The 17,726-nt window shown below is 47.1% G+C and overlaps 1 protein-coding gene across 2 annotated transcripts in view; it reads right to left on the bottom strand.

The window, feature by feature from the left end:
* Tmtc1 (transmembrane O-mannosyltransferase targeting cadherins 1) overlaps nucleotides 1-17,726 on the bottom strand; it is a 220,634-nt gene that overhangs the window by 66,954 nt on the left and 135,954 nt on the right. For both annotated transcript variants that reach the window (XM_017799233.2, XM_017799234.2), the window contains 3 exons: nucleotides 14,552-14,673; nucleotides 4,258-4,425; nucleotides 3,141-3,254 (listed from right to left, as the gene is read on the bottom strand). In XM_017799233.2, coding sequence (XP_017654722.1) covers nucleotides 3,141-3,254; nucleotides 4,258-4,425; nucleotides 14,552-14,673 — 404 coding nt within the window. The remainder of the gene's footprint in view (nucleotides 1-3,140; nucleotides 3,255-4,257; nucleotides 4,426-14,551; nucleotides 14,674-17,726) is intronic.

Genomic DNA, 17,726 nt, shown 5'->3' with positions numbered 1-17,726 from the left:
TATATATATATATATGCCAACAGAGTCTAATTTTTATCTCCAAATGTCCTTCAGTGTGGGTCCATCCCCTGGAGCCTGGTTACCCTCCCAAGAGTCACATCTTTGAAAGAGACTGTCTCTGCCCTTCCCAGCAGCCATTGGTTGCTAACAGTTCCACAGGCAGGGTTGGGGTTTCTTACACACTTCCCCATGTCTGTGCTGGGATTTTGCCTGGTTTGAGCTTGCATGGACTTGTGCATGCGGTCACCATTACTGTGAGTTCATATGACAGGTAGAGGACAAAATAAAGAGCATGGTGTCTGGACACACAGGGCAGCGCACATATGAACCCATAACACTGGTGACAGCACACACAGGACCTGCGCAAGGCCAAGCCAGACAAAACCCAGCATGGAAGGGGAGGTGGGCAAGAAGCCGGCCCCAGCTGAAGAGCTACTGGCAACTTATAGCTGCTGGGAGAGGGAGAGGCAGCTTCTTTAAGGGTTGATGACAAGTAGGTTGACCAGGCTCCAGGGGGTGGTCCCACACCCAAGAGCATTTGGGGAACACAAATTAGACTTAATATGTCTTTAAAAACTAATAATACAGCTGGGCATGGTGATGCACGCCTTTAATCCCAGCACTCGAGAGGCAGAGGCAGGTGGATCTCTGTGAGTTCAAGGCCAGCCTGGTGTACATAATGAGCTTCAGGACAGCTGGGGCTACAGGGCAACCCTGTCTCAAAAAGACAAAAAAAAAATCCAATACTAGAAAACATGAAGTTGGGCGATAAGGTGGGGTGGAGATGGGGGAGGGGTCTGAATATGATCAAAATAAATTGTATGAAATTCTCAAAGACTCAATAAAAATGTTAAAAAAGAAAGTAACTAATATAGATTCTGACCTTTTATTTATTGATTTCTTTGATGACTTGAGTTTTAAATTGAAGATAAAATCTTAGCTGCTGTATTTTTGTGTGTGTGTGTGTGTGTGTGTCTTTTTGAGACAGGGTCTCCCTGTAGCCCCAGTTGTCCTGGAACTCACTATGTAGACAAGGCTGGCCTTGAACTCACAGAGATCCGCCTGCCTCTGCCTCCCCAGTGCTGCGATTAAAGGCATGCGCCGCTGTATTAATTTTTATTTTATGTGTATGAATGCTATGCCTGCATGTATGTAAGTGCGCCTGTGTCGTGAAATACCCACAAAGATCAGAAGAGGATGTCAGATCCCCTAAAAATGGAGTTACAGATGGTTGTTAGCTGCCATGTGGGTGCTGGGAATCAAACCTGGGTCCTCTGTAAAAGTAGTCAGTGCGCTTAACTGCTGAGCCATCTCTCCAGCCCCAGCTGCTGTATTTTTAAGGGAAGAGAATTTTATTGTACTAGAACAATTTAATAAGTGAAGTATGCCAAGGGAAAAGTCAGTAGAGCTTCTGTGTTATTTTAAAAAATAAAGTTATGCCAGACACAGTGGCTCACATCTTTAATCCCAGCATTCAGAGCACAGAGGCAGGTAAAGATCTCTGTGAGCTAGAGGCCAGCATGGTCTATGTAGTAAGTTCCAGGCAAGCTGAGGCTATAGGGAGACCCTGCCTCAACCCTCCCCCACAATAAATAAAGTAAAAAATAGAATCTTCTTGTTCATACAATTACCAACTTAACAGAGTGCTATTTTTAGTACTCAAAACCAACCAAAAAGACTAATGGTGTGATCTGGGTAATCTGATCCCTGCATAGTCATCTCCACAGTGAGGAAGGACTGCTGAACTGATGCAGACTATCACCTTTAGCCCAGTCATTCTCGGCTTTGCTGAGATAAATAGGAAAGCGTCAGAAAGCAGAGAAACCACTGGGAGGGGCCAGTGCCTATGGCCTCAGCAACTTCCACCAAGAAACAGCCCTGCAAAGTAGGCACGTCTTCCAGTCACCGGGGAGGATAAATAATTGTCAAAATGATGAATGGTTTGGGGTTTTCTTTTTCTTTCCAACACAAAGAGTGACAATTTACTTAAAAATAGAAATGAAAACATTCACATTGGCTGAAAGTCCATCACAGAGGAGTCCACACACAAACAATGATATTTTAAATCAGAAGTAGTTTGGACTTGGTCTGAGAACATTAAATAATTCTCTAATTATGGTACACTCAAAGCCTTAAGTGATCCCACATTCCCCAGGGTGGTATATTTCTTCCAGAAGCAAATGTTTAATTGTTTCACAGTTTTGAAAGAAGCGGAAATACCCAGCCAGCTACAATAATTTTGTGGAATCAATTGCCAAAGAATTTCACTTAATATAAACCTTTGCCCCAAGCTGTGGCTTCGAGTCACCCTCCCTTTCCTATTTCAGCTTGACAGAAAATAGTCTGTCACACCAAAAGGAATCTGGAGAAGTATTGGTTCACTTCCTCCCACCAAAGCTCTCAGACTGACTGCCCTTTTCCTGCCTTTGAAAACGGCATCCAGAAGCATACGATGTCAATTATTAAGGCCAGGGTATACTCTGGGAAGTATATGGACCCAAGAAGGAATATGTCCTCTTTTTTCTGAGGCAGGTTTCAATGGCCAGTCTAGTCTAATTGACAATTTCTAGGTCAGTGAGACCTTGTCTCAAAGAAAAGTGGATGGTATCTAAGGAGCAACACTGGAGGTTGACTCTGACGGCCACATGCAGGTGCACACATATGCATTCCCTACACACACATAAAAAAGGGGTGTGAGAGGCCTAGAGATTGCTTTACACATATCATTAAGAATTCGTTAGAATTAGTAGCCTAAACTTACCGGTGTATTTTTAACAGGCAATTCCTGTTTGCACATTTGCATTGAACTGCATTTCATGGCACTGTGTAATGTGAAGCAATGACAACTCTTGAACAGAAACAGGGAGAGCAACACTGGGCAACCACATTAGCAACACACTTAGACGTGAGCCCAAAGACTCAGAGCCCAAGAGCTTTCCAACCTCCAAGAGCACGTTCCCTAAGGGGCACGTTCCCTAAGGAGCATATTCCCTAAGGGGCGCGTTCCCTAAGGGGCATATTCCCTAAGGGGCACGGTCCCTAAGGGGTATGCTCACTGCCAGGAGGAAGGACCACCTCCAGCCCTAGGAGGGGGTGGGAGACATGAGCAGCACAAACTAATGGCCTCCCACCATGCTTACTTCAGGGCGGTTCTGTAGTGGTAGATGGCTTCCTTGTTTCGACCTTGATCCTTCAGGAAATTGGCGTAGTTGTAATGAACCTTGGCATTGTGGGGCAGAGTCTGAACTCCAGATCTACAATGGATATGTTAAAAAGAAAACAAAACAAAGAACATACTACTGTCATTCTGTTTTACTCCTGGTTTCATGAAACTGCCTTTGAAATTTACTATTTCCATTTCAAACAAGCTTCCAAAATTTGTGAATTATATGACCGATTACACAGAGCTGCAATGAAGGTTGTGCTCAGGTGTGCACAGATGAACAACACCCTGAGTGAGGACAAACAAATTCTCTGCAAGGAGGTGCCAGGCCCTTCTGTGGAGACACAGCTGGGGCCTGGCAAGGGGTGGTCCTCTCTGCTGTCGGGGTCATGGCAGAGCCCACCTGCAGACAGGAGGGAACAGGGCACAACCAGTGTGTACTTTATATAGAAATGTTGACATTTATATATAGACACACAATACACATATATACGCACATGTACACACATATACACGTGTTCTACCCTTGATCTACGATACCAACCCAGCAACATGCTTATAATCAGAAAAAAATATATACAACACACACACACACACACACACACACACACACATACACACACACTCACACACACACACACACGGTCCATGAGGAAATGAAAGTCTTTTATTTCTTTTTATAAAATTAATGTTCAATACAGCCATGACATCACAGATCATGATTACCACTCTGGAATATTCCAAAGGGAGGTACTCAGTGTCTCTTCCCTCCTTCCCCATGTACCTGGCCAAGGAATGAGGCTGATTTTACAGCCCAGCTCATCAAGGGACGTCTCCCCTTGAATCCACAGACCCAGAACCCTGCCGAGTCTTATTCTCATAAATCTACTCAGAGTGAGTTCATGGTCAATTTTATATATCACTTTAAATCTAAAATGAAGACCTCCAAATAAAATCCCACCTTCCATTTCAAACTTTATTCAGGGGATTTTCCAGATTCATACATACCACCAGACCCGCGTTACCTCATTCGTTAACAAATATGCACTCACTGAAAGAGCTGGTTAGAAACAGCTCCTCCTGTCTAACCTTACCTGAATAAGGACTCTCTCGACAGCCAAATCTCATTTTGCTTCACCGTCTTCCAGGAGAAGAGCAGGAGCAGCAGCGCCATGGACACCATCAGAGACGTGGCCCCGCAGCGGCTCAGCCCAGCATACAGCTTGCTCAGGCCATGCACAAAGAGGATACAGTAGCCCATGCTGGAACACAGCAGAGGAGCAGGGTCACTAAGGGCGGGCTCTCCACACCTGTCCACTGGACTATCAAACAGTGCCCGCCCTGTGCCAGAGGAACACAGGAACTCACATTTCCATTCAGGTTTTCGAACACCCGCCCATCCCTGTGTGCTAGCCATCTGGAAATGGTATGGAGTCACAGGCTGGTAGCCTAGGCCACAAGTGCCCCGGGTTTCAGCACCTCCCGCACGGAAGTCCGGCATACATGTTTGAGGGTCCTGGGGGATTCGCTGACACAGGCTTCCTCATGTCTGTTGACACTGTGTGCCTGAATTCAGAGGTTGAGCCACAGCAAGTCACCTCACAGCAGCTTAGGGAGGCCATGTGAGAAGGATGCTGGTCACCACAGGAGCCAGAGATGTGCCACCTATGGCCAGACAAGGTCCTCCACTTTCTAAATCTGTCCCAGGCTGTGTCCTGAGCCATACAGCTTGATGCTCATCACAGACAAGCTGGATGCACGATTCTTTTACTGTCTCTGGCCCAGCTGTCCTGAGCAGGACAGAGAGTAAGTGTACAACCTTGGCAGGTCAGTATCACATCTCTGAAGGCACAAGGCCCCTCACACCGTCAGTGCACTTACAGAGATGCTTTCTGTTGGCTGAACAGACTCAGATACACAGTTTACCAAGGTCAGTGTCTACCCCACCCACATGGAGGTCAACAACTGAGTTGAAGCCTGTGTCCCCAGACCTCACCTAAGTAATGGATTCAGTTGACGCAGGCCCTGAGTGCCTTACACATGCAAGAACAGCGTCTCCAGAACAACAACCCCGTCCCCCAAACCAAAAAAAGCTTCTCACCATACAGTTTCCATATCTTACCTAAAGGTGTGGGGATTTTCTATAAATCTTTAGTTTCTGTGGGACTGACCAATGTGGCTGCTCAGGTCTGTGAGGTTCCCTGCTGCCTGCTCCTCTAGTCCTGGCACCTACACAAGCTATGTAGGACGCTTCTAGGGCTGGAAGGTTCTCTGGGCTCCATTCCTCCATTTACTACAGTTAATGAACACCGTGTATCTAAGACCATTACAGGCATGAAGTCAGTAAGGCTTAACCAGATGGCTTAGTGGTTAAGAGCACACACTGCTCTTGCAGAGGACCCAAGTTGGGTTCCCATCAGGTTGTTCACAAATACCTGTAACTCCAGCTCCAGGGAAATTCAATGCCTCTTTCTAGTCTCCATGGGCACCCACACTCATGTGGACATCTCCACACCCAGATATTCACACATACACATAATTTAAAAAATAAAATACACCTTAAAAAAGAACATTCCAGCAAATAAAACAAGACTGTACTCCTTATGCCCCTGGAATACATGAGGTCGGGAAGAAACCGAGATGGGCGGGCAGATTACACATAGCAGGTGTGTTCTGACATGCTACATGAAGAAATCAATCAAGCAGTGGGATGGTGTGTTGGGGGACCCCGCTGCTAAGGCTACAGTCCTCCATGTCCGGATAGCTCTAAGGGGCTCAGCGCTGTATGGAAGGACTCCCTTTCTCAGCGGGGGGCCTCCTGCTCTCTGCCTGACTTACCTGGAAAGTGCCACCAAGCATGGATGCCTGACCTTATTTGGAACATGACCTTTGGCATAGTTACCTGCAATAAAACTGCCCCCAGGTTTTTTCTATATGATAATCAGGCATTGCCCAGTAGTCTGATGATAGGAGCCCATTGCCACATGTAAATAAAGTGTACTGTGAGCACCTATCAGCTGAAGCCTTGGCTCCTGCCTCCACACTGTATTTTCCCTGACCCTCACTGAATAAACGGAGCTGTATCACTGAATCCGACTCCCCGGAAAGTCTTTTCCGTCATGCTCACTGGCCATCCTGACCCCGTTCGTTGTTTCTGCTCCCTTTGTCCTCGTGGATCAGTGGCCAACGGCCCTCGAGGGGAGGGAGAGACCCACAATGGTAGCTTAACATAGGTGGTCAAAGCAGAACCGGCTGATGTATGGCCAGCCTCGCTCTCTTCCCACTCTGCTCTATCCAAAGCAGAGGGCTGAGGCTTATCACTGTGGATCACTCTTGCATGGTCAACACTGTACATTCTCACAATGCTATGGGTGCCGTGGATGCTTGATAGAGAGGATGGTTAAAGGGTGCTGAATTAGGTCACACATCTATTAACACAGAAGCGGTCAGTCTAACCCAGGAATTTCAGATCCGGCGCTGCGCCCATAGGCTGCCCTGCTGTAGGGGCTTTGACAGGAATCCTGACCCTGGTGCTCCTCACACCTTATCGCATGGCATTCGTGAGATCTTACTCGTTTGTTGCAGGAAGTCAAACTGCCCCCTGACAGAACAGCGTGGAAGGAAGATGAGATGGGATCACAGCAGCCACAAAGCAGCGCACCAAAGTGTTGGCAGACAAAAATGATTAAGACCACAAACCGGGTACTGTGCTGAGTGCTTTAGGTAAGCCTGTTCACAATACCAGCAGGGCAAGGATGGTACTTTGCATATATTATCTAACCTGAACTTTTATCCTCTGTATCATGTTTTGTAAGTGAGGGAGCTGACACTCTCAAGTTAAACAACTCACCCCCCACCTTTCCAAAGCTGGCAATGAGTCAGACCTGCAGACAGTGCTAAAACAGATGTTTACAAACCAATGCCCTCTCTCCAAGGCCAGGTGTAAATAGTTTGGACATTTCATGTGTTGGGGCTCACAAAACATTATCCCCAATGTACTGTGCGTTCAGCTGCGGAGCTGAAGCAGCATCCTCCGGGTCTGTCTGCCCTTCCCCAGCCCGGCCTCCCTCCTTCCTGTTTCTCAGTTCTATGTTCTTTCTCAGAAGTTCCCTTATCTACTTAAAGTCTGGATCCACCAAAGAGAGATACCAGTGTCTGTAAGTTCTGTATGAAAATGTCATTTACTGAGAAAGATCAAACTCTTATCACAGAGGAAGAGACTGAGAGTCACACAGCACACCCAGAGCACTTGCATCAGCCTATTCTCTGTTCTCTGGGCCCCTCATCTCCCTTCTAGAATGACCCACATGCCCCACCTGCTCCTCCCCCAAGAGGAGAAGCCTTGAGCATCTGCCTTCTCTGGATTTCAGACTGCATGCGGGCCTGTGCACACTGGTACAGTGTTGTCTGTTCTCTGTTAATCTATGTTTTGTCACTTGTCACAGTGGGCGTAAATATTCAGACCTCCAGAGGATGAAGCTAAGGCCGCTTCACCTCTACAGGCCATGACAACTGTCATCTGTCCTTTGCTCTCTTTGTAGAGAGAAGCAGGTACACATCAAGTGCATGGGCATATCTACTCCAGAACAACTTATATGTGAAAACTGTTTCAGGCCAAGCTTGACTCATGGGCCACACGGTCTGCTGGCCTCTGCTCTGCCATGAAGAAGTGCTTCTTGCCATCCATAGATTTCTGTATCAAGTAACATGATAAATTGTTCTCTTTTTCCTTGTATTGGCACATGGCTTCAAGAAACATTAAGCCATCGAAAATACTCTCTGTTGAGGTTTGCAGTTCTTAGGACTATCACATTCTTTCAAACCTGACACAGATACCAAAGAGAGCAACCTGCCCCCAGCCTCAACCTCCTTCTTTCAACATCTGTTTTAGTGTGGGTCTCTGCAGCAGGAAAGAAACACACTTCGTGGTGCATGGCCAGGCATGACGAGGCCTCTCAATGAAGTGCAGAACAGAGCTGATGAGAACCTGCCCACCTTGCTGGTCTCCTGGAGATGGAAGTTGAGTCCGGCTTGCTCTGGCTACTCTAGTTAAGGAGCCTCTGGGCTGCTGACCAGAGATCTCCACACAGAGCACATGGACCCATGCAAACTTCTGGGCTGCCGACCAGAGATCTCCACACAGAGCACACGGGCCCATGCAATCCTCTGGGCTGCCAACCAGAGATCTCCACACAGAGCACATGGGCCCATGCAAACTTCTGGCTGCCGACCAGAGATCTCCACACAGAGCACATGGGCCCATGCAAACCTCTGGGCTGCCAACCAGAGATCTCCACATGGAGCACATGGGCCCATGCAAACCTCTGGGCTGCCGACCAGAGATCTCCACACAGAGCACATGGGCCCATGCAAACTTCTGGCTGCCGACCAGAGATCTCCACACAGAGCACATGGGCCCATGCAAACTTCTGGCTGCCGACCAGAGATCTCCACACAGAGCACATGGGCCCATGCAAACCTCTGGGCTGCCAACCAGAGATCTCCACATGGAGCACATGGGCCCATGCAAACCTCTGGGCTGCCGACCAGAGATCTCCACATGGAGCATGTGGGCCCATGTAAACCTTACACTGGACAAAGAACCTGCAAAGCCACAAGCCAACATCTCTGCTCAGCACTAGGATGCATTTTCTTTCTTTCTTTTTTAAAGTTACATTTCTGTGTGTGTGTGTGTGTGTGTGTGTGTGTGTGTGTGTGTGTGCCTACATGCATGTGGAGGTCACAGGACAGCTTGCAGGAGTTGTTTCTCCCCTTCTACTATGTAGGTTTGAGGGATGACTCAGGTCATCGGACTTGGTGGTGATTTTGGACTTGGGGGGTCAGTCATATGCTGTGCTCCAACAAGCCAGGTTCGGCTACCCTATCTGCAATAAGTCACTAAAAGAGCCAAATCAATAGATAAAGCACAAAAAGGAGATTTAAGCAACGTGGCCACACTGGGAAGATGGACTTTGGGGTTTTCTGGGATTACAGGCCTGCACCACTAGGCCCAGATGAAATTCTACCTGTCCATTTCTGAATAAGCTCCAATAACCCAGCCAGAATATCTACAGATAAAACTGGTATTACAAGACAGACAGGCGCAATCCTACAGTTTTATCCCTCTGTTGAATCCCTTCTCAAAGTCATCTTACATAGTAAGTTTTATTCTGGCTCCTGGGTGTTGGATTCCTGTGGTTCATAAGTAAAGCCGTGGAATGTGGAAGGAGCTGAGAGTCCAGAGCTGGCGGCAGCTGCGGGCACAGGAAGTGCCCAAATCCAGATGACTGCTCAGACAAGACTTCACCCACACACTGCCGGCTGCTATGAGCCAACACATAAGAGGCCTCCAGGCTGCCATGCTCTCTCTCCATCTCAAAATCTGAGGGGCAGGAGATCTTTAGAGGTGACAGTGTACTCACAGGGCAGGAATTCCACAGGCACTGCTGTGGGGTCTGTGCTGGGTTTTGCATCATCAAGCGTTGATTCTCCATGAATGATTTCTATGTCATTTTCCAGTGCATCTATGAGACAGCCAGGGCAAACGACCACTGCCCCATCCCCTATAATGCACCCAATTCTCTTCTGAGGCTTTGACAGAACAGTTCCCACCCTAGGGTTCACTTAACAGGTCTAAGACTCAGAAGGCCTTTCCTGGTGAATAAGGCAGGACTCTGATGTCAGAAAAAAAAAATCCTTGGTCTGCAACTCAATTCTGACACTTAAAAGGAAATGGTTTCATGCTGTATAATGCCTCTACACACTGAATAATAAATGATAACAATAAGATTACTGTACCGGAATAATATTAGGGAAAGGCAGTTATTTTCTGCTAAACAGAGGAGGAGGCAGGAAATCTGTAAAATCTGTATATATCCCAGATCAAAACTGAGGTCCTTGTACCGGTCTCTTGTAAATACAGTAAGGTCCCAAGACCTCGAGCACCAGCAGGTGGAAGGGGGTGCACTGACGTGTTAGTGCAGTGACTGGGCTTCAGGAGGAAGGAGAGGGAAGTCACAAAAGTACAGAGAATAAGGGACATGGGGCTGGAGATGCTCAGCACTTACAGCACTGGCTGTTCTTGCAGAGGACTCAGGTTCAATTCCCAGCACCCACATAGTGGCTAACAACCAACCACACCTCCAGTTCCAGGAGATCCAACGCCTTCTTCTGATCTCCACGGGTGCCAGGCATGCACGTGGTGCACGGGCAAAACATTCACACAGCTAAAGTAAAAATAAATACATCTTTACAAAAGAGAACTCATGAGTTCTGTGACCAGACATGAGTTGTTTAGTGCCTTGGGGGCTTAATTATTTGTATTATGGGATTCATATTGGCTGCATGCCTACCTCAGTGGGGTGCATGGAGTCATGCTGCATGAGCTGAGTGTGATATGGCATGGCCACACGCGGTGTCTGTAGGATCCTGCATTCTTTGGCTGTCCTGCTCTAGTCAAATCCTGCCCTACACCAATGAAGCATGTGATCACAGCTACACCTGTGCCTCAAACAAACTCAGTCTGCCTAAGTCCAGCTTGAACAAAAGGTCCAATTTTCAGGACAATTACAGGCATTTTAAGAACATTCACCCAAAATACTTTTTAAACCACAAGCCGTCTTGCATGGTATTTATTGCTTCAAGTGCATGTTCTACTTTTTATGGTACGATGTCATACAATGCATCCACAGGGAGTATGTGAAATATGGGTGACCATGTATTTGCACTAATAACACTCATGCACACCTCAGACACAAGCACTCTTCCCTTACATGGGTTATTGTTTGGATGTAAAATGTCCCCCGTGAGCTCACGCGTGTGACTACTTTCTCAGAGTGTGGTGTGATTTTATTCTCCCCTTTTCCCTCAGACCCATCCTGGACTCCCACCGTCACCAATCCTCTGCAGTCCTCCCCATCTGTGCTGTCCTCCCCGTCTATGCTGTCCTCCCCCCTCTGCAGTCCTCCCTCCTCCGCTGTCCTCCCGCCTCTGCTTACTCTTTTCTAGTAGTTGCTGAGGACAGTGCTCTCTCTGGCCCTGGGGTGAAAAGACCACTCTGAACCTGGCAGCGTGAGATGACCACTCAATCATTTTCTACACATTGATTTGAGAGCTATTTCTGCTTCATCAACTCTAAGAAAATTTAGTCTTTTGGATCCTTCCGGTGTGGTCTTCTTCTCAAAAGACAGCCACAGAATGTACGCTACTCTTGGAGTAAGAACGGGGCAGCAAAGTTTCCACACGAGAACAATTTCAGTCCCAGAGCTACTGCCTGCTCAAACAGGACAGCATAACAGTGACATTTATCAGCTCAAGAAAATGGTATTTCAATGTGTTTTGACGGTTGAATTCTGACCCCAGAAGCCAAGCAATGAGATGAATTCTGTCTCTTTATCCAAAGATTTCTGACTGCAAGCACAGAGAGGCTGGAGGGAGGCCAGAGGCCAGAGGGTTCCAGTGGCTTTTGCTCCCTTAGGCGCACAGGAAGAAGACAAAAGGCAGTGATGGGCTCCTTGAGCTTTGCTAGGAAAACGGCCTGATTACCCCTTTGGGGGAGGAACAGAACCAGCCAGGCTTCCAGGAGGTGGGACTGGACTGACCATCCCAAAACAAATGTACAGTGAGTGGGAAGTTCAATTTCTTCAGGAGAATTAACAGCTAAGCTCCCTTCCCTCCCCGCACAGGAAGAAGACAAAAGGCAGTGATGGGCTCCTTGAGCTTTGCTAGGAAAACGGCCTGATTACCCCTTTGGGGGAGGAACAGAACCAGCCAGGCTTCCAGGAGGTGGGACTGGACTGACCATCCCAAAACAAATGTACAGTGAGTGGGAAGTTCAATTTCTTCAGGAGAATTAACAGCTAAGCTCCCTTCCCTCCCTCCCTCCTCCCCCTCTGTTTTAAATTTCTTTTTCTCCATATATTGCCACATTATCATGAACTCCTAGTCTCAAGGAAGGCTCCTTGCTTGGGCCTTATGAATAGCTGTCACTACTCTTGACAACAAAAAGAGACAAATGTATCAGTGTTTCCAAGCTCCTAAGAACCCAGAGCAGAGGAAGAGCTCTAAAATGGAGGGACATGGTTGCAGCTCTCCTGGCTCCCTCCCCCCTCCCTTCTTTCATCTTTCCCCTTCTCCCCCTCTATTTCTCCATCCCTCCCATTACCAGGGAAATCTGGGTTTCCTTTTGCAGGTTCTTCTATTAAATTCTTTAATAAAAGAATTTTAAAATGGACTGAAAGAGCTTGAGGACAATTTTATCAGCGTTTGAGAGAAGCAAAGCAGGGGAGCTGAGGGTCTCAGCAGCTGCCTGGAGGAGGGAGATGGAGAAGAAGAAGCAAGCAAGCCATGATGCTTCTAAGCAGCCACATGGTAGAAGATGGGGCTGGAATACTTCAGAGAAAAGTGAGGAGGCCTGGAGTGTCAGGGAAAGCACACCCAGGCTTTAGAGAAGAGATAGAGAAAGTTACACTTCTCTGAGGGACTGAGAAACGCGGGGAGGCTTAGCAGGACAGCTGCTCTAAGTGTGGCACTTCTGGGAAGGACACACACACCATCTTATCAAGGGGATGATTACTCCTCCCTTCCCCTAAGCCTGTTTCTAGGGAATCAGTCTTCCTGAGGGATGGGTTCTTGCTAGGTGATTGACAGGTCCAGCTGGATGAGCTTGTAAGGGAGAGGACCATGGTAAGTAACCTCTAATCTTCGGAGCAGATCAGAATGTCATGTCTCCACCAAAGGCCAGAGGTAGACACCAACCTTCTGACCAGGAGGAACCAACTTTCCCGTAATGGCTGCAGCAGGACCCTGACATCCATTCTCAAAGCCTCCAAGGCTGCTGTAGCATTCTACCCTCTAGAGTTGAAACTCTAAAGTCATTTAGGATGGCTAAAGTTGGGAACAGACAGAACCAACTTCCACTGTGAAAATCTAGTCAGTCCAAAGGACAGCCTGGGCTACATGAGACTTTGCCTCAAGACAACAAAATCGTAGATTCTCTGCTATTGCCAGTGTGTCATAAGCAGGCACTCTAAAAGCCCCTTTCCTTTAGGACTGATCTGAGTCAGACTAAAATGAAACTGGTGCATTTAAAGAAAACACTACTTCCCGGAGCCTGAGAGACCAGGCTGCCTCTGAGGAACAATCTGGATTTGCTTTATTGGCCAATTTAGTGAAGAATAATCTGGAATTCGTTTCAGTAAAAAGATGGCTGTCCTCCACACCCAAAGCCCTGCCTTGGTGACTCCTTCCTGCCAGTGACTGTTGGACTCCTGTCCATGTCACCAGTATGCGCAGCATGGCCCCTACCCCTGCAGAGCGGAGCCTTGGCAGATGCCCAGACCTCCTGATCAGGGGTTGGAGATGACTTCTGCCCCTGAGACATGGTCCTGAGGCTAACATGGGGTTACACCACTCAACCCTTCACTTGAGTCCACAGCCCTGGCTACTTGTGAATTAAATGCAAATTCTGGGAAATTGGAGTTACAACACAGAGAGGACGGGGGACAGAAATGGGTCAGCACTTCCCTTAGTGTCCCTGGCCAGTACCAAGAAATGACCTTGTTCTGTCCTGGCTAGGGGCCAGAGATGCCAGAAAACGGTGCTGGATTCTTATTACCTCTCTTACCTAAATGAGCAGCCCTGCCTGGAGGCTGTGTGTGACTGACACTCCTCCTGACACTAATCCCTCCTCCTGAACAGCTGTGGAATTGGACCTTGAACACTTGATTCTCTTGCCTCCACTTCAAAAGTGCAGGGATTACAGCCACGTGCCACCAATTTCTCCATTTTCAAAATGAGAAAACCTGGTATAAAAAAGCTTCGTGCTTTGCTCAAGGTCACACAAGCAGTACATGGCAGAACCAGGCTGTCTCCTCTCACTGACGTTTCCAGACCTCGGGAGAGCGTTCTTGTGACCATAGCACTGGGTAAGACAAGACACAAATGCCAAGGGCTGGTGTGCGGGGCTAAGTGGCAGGTGGTGACGTGGGGGAGTCCTTCTTCGTCTTCAAGTCATTTTCCCCAAAGACAGATTTTCTTGAGATTATTCCCACTTTCAAATGAAAGGGAAAAAAATGAGGCAAGGGAATAAGGGTGATTCTGAACATAATAACCATAAGCAAACAGACACATTTTAAAAGTCTCATAATTCATAAAACGTGTTTGGTCCCACACTGTATGGTAAGCAGCTGCAGCTGAAATCCTGAATATACTGTCGTCAGCATCCCTGTTCCACTGACGCTTCCCCATGCTGAGGTTCTGCACTACAGTGCACAGCAGACTGGTCCCCACCCTGCCCTGCCGAGGAAATGACACCTGAGCTCACTCGGCGGGACCCTACTGCCCTCACGCGGGACTGTCTCTTGGGAGCTTTCAGGGCAGGGTAATTACCTAGGCATGTACAGGACTCTCTCGGCCACCACGAAGCCCACCCTGAAGAAGAGGTTGCTGGCTGGAATGAACGGGAACACGAGGAACAGCAAGCCGGCCAACACTTCCTTGTGCTCCAGCCTCTGAAACACACAAAAGAGAAGGACACTAGATCCGCTCCACTCGGTCCCGGCCAGCACTTCATCATGTTGCCCTCAAGTTACTGGTGACCAGTGAATGCATGAACCTCTGGACCAGCAAGAAGACCCAGCTAGAGGTGCTGGCACATCACACAGCTAACACACACCTGCCACTAGAGACACCTGACAGGTCAAAGCTGGCCATCACCACCACCGCTCTGGGCAGCCTGAGAACCCTACTGTTAGGCTCTGGCCCCTTTTAGAACCACCCCCCACCCCCACCATGTCTTAGGCCTGTCCAGAGGCAGAGCACTGGGTAAAGCCAGGCCCTGAGATTCAGAGACGTTCTCTCAGAAAGAGAGCGCCTGTGTTTTCAAAGAGCCCAGAAGGTCCACTGGGAGGAGCCAAGTTCCCCATGACAGAAATGCCATTCAGTGGTGAAACTGAGGAAGGGTTGTTGCACTGAGTGTCACTTAGTACCTCTCAAATTAGGTAAAGCAAACTTTTGTTTTATTTTGTATGATTTCTGAGATAAAATCTCTCTGTGTATCCCTGGCTGGCCTAGAGCTCAGCATGTGGCTCATGCCCGCCTTGAACTCACAGTGATCCTCTGCCTCAGCCTCCTGGGTGCTGAGATTCCAGGCATGGACCACTATGACTGGATGCAAAGTTTTTAAACTAAAACACTATTATAAAAACTCATTAAATTCGGAAAGGTCATTTTGCTAATATTTGCAAAGATGTTTCTTAATTTTTGTATAATTAAAATCTGTATAAATTAACTTATAAAGATTTACTAAATAACTAAATTTTTTAAAAATTAAAAACAGCTGGGGCTGGAGAGATGGCTCAGCAGTTAAGAACACTGGTTGTTCTTGCAGAAGACCCAGGTTCGAATCCCAGCAACCACATGGCAGCTAACAACTGTCCGTAACTCCAGTCCCAAGGGATCTGACAGCCTCTTCTGACTTCCGGGCATTGCACAACACGGGTGCACTTATCTACATGCAGGCAATACAAGCACACACATAAAATAAAAAAATAAAATAAAATTTAAAATAAAAAAATTAAAAACAGCTATTTATTGCTACATGTCGTAATGGACTGTAGGAAGCACTGTGTTTCCACGTGTTTATATGCTAGCAGTGCTTGAAGAGCTCTATTTAAAATAGATGAGTTGGGCTAGAGAGATGGCTCAGCGGTTAAGAGCATTTGCTCTTCTTGTAGAGGACCCGGGTTTGAGTCCTAGCACCCACATGATGACTGACAACCATCTGTAACTCCAGTTCCAGGGGATCCAATGCCCTCTTCTGACCTCCATGGGCACTTCACGATGCAGGTGTATTTACATACATGCAAGCAAAACACTCATACGCATAAAATAAAAATAGATAAATCAAAAAATTAAAATAAAATAGATGAGTATATTGGATGCTATTATTTTTTTCTTTTAAAAGAATGTTTAAGAGGACTTAGTGATAGACACTGTGATTCCAGCAACTTGAGGAAGAGGATTGCCTCAAGTTCCAGGTAAGCCTGGGCTGCTAAGTAAGACTGTTAAACAAACAGAATGCTTAAGAAGGAAACAGGGTCTCTAGGCAGTTTGTGGTTGTCAGGGGAAGAAGAGGCATTTCTACAGCGGTACAGCCACTTGGAAAGAGCTCGTGCTGCTGTGAAGATCCTGGCGCAGGAGAGACAAATGACAGATGGAGGCTAGGTGGGCAGACCAAGGGGGTGTGTGAGGGGCAGGAGAGGGCAATGGCGGCCAAACATGGTAAAAGCATCATATGTATATGAAGATGCCGTAATGAAAGTCGTTATTATGTATAATCAGCATATACCCATAAAACGTCAAGAAGGAAACCAAACAGAAATTTCCATATTGCATGCTTACATACAATGATTCCCATAAGCATAAACATTTAAAATAGTGAATGACGTTTATGAACTGGAAAAGAATAAGAGTATTAAATAAAACTCCCTACTCACGACTATAAATGCCTTAAGTATGCAAAGTAAAAGGTTTGCCACCAGGATTTTATTAAAATCTTTGTCTTGTTAACTACTGCATACAGAATAATGAAATCTCCAGGGGAGAAGCACACGATTTGCAGTTTCCCTTAAATGATTTACTTCTATTAGTAATGATCTTCTTTTTGACCTGAAGGAATCAAACTCCTTAGAAGAAAAGGAGTAAAAGTATATCACAAGCTTTCAAGTCAGATGCGCACAGAATGGTGTGTGTGTGTGTAGTCTGTGTGCGTAGTGTGTATAGTGTGTGTGTAGTGTGTAGTGTGTGTGTAGTGTATATAGTGTGTGCACAGTGCGTATATAGTGTGTGTTGTGTATATAATGCGTATATAGTATGCGTTTAGTGTATGTATAGTGTGCATGTGTGTGTAGTGTTTTGTGTGTATGTGTATATAGTGTGCATGTAGTGTGTATAGTGTGCATGTGTGTGTAGTGTGTATATATAGTACATATGTGTGGTGTATGTATATAGTGTGTAGTGTGTTTGTACAGTGTATATGTGCACACATACACACATGCTTGTACTTGTGGCACTCAGAGGACAACTTTTGGGAGTCGTTTCTCTCCTCCCAGCTTATTTGGGGCAGGGTCTCTCTGGTTTCTGCCCCTGCATTGCATGCTGACCCTCAGGTTTCTTCCAGTCCTGGCCCCACCTCCTACCTCACAATAGCAATGCTAGGATTACAGGTAGGCACACCTGCAGCCAGCTCTTTACATGGGCTCTGGAGATTGAACTCAGGTCATCAGGCTTGTGTAGCAAGAGCTTTTACCCACTGAGTCATCTCCTAGCCTGCCCAAGAACATTATAAAGATCAGGCCCGGGACCAGCCCCTGGATGGTTTTTCCCCGTCAGTTGCCTTTCTGCCTCTCTTTGGGGGTGTTTAGAGAACAGATGCCACTGGGATCTGGAAGCTGCCTGCCTTCCCAACACAGCCTCCCATTTTCTCCCTGATCGCAGGCCCTCCCTGCTGTACCCGGCCTTCACCTGTTTCTTCACAGAGCCCTGAGCACCTGAGCATCCATCA

The sequence above is a fragment of the Nannospalax galili genome, unplaced genomic scaffold (genome assembly GCF_000622305.1).
Source record: "Nannospalax galili isolate Female #2095 unplaced genomic scaffold, S.galili_v1.0 scaffold638, whole genome shotgun sequence".
In the NCBI taxonomy this organism is placed as follows: domain Eukaryota; kingdom Metazoa; phylum Chordata; class Mammalia; order Rodentia; family Spalacidae; genus Nannospalax; species Nannospalax galili.
Note: the sequence above shows the minus strand (reverse complement) of the source record. Positions and strands in the feature narration are given on the sequence as shown.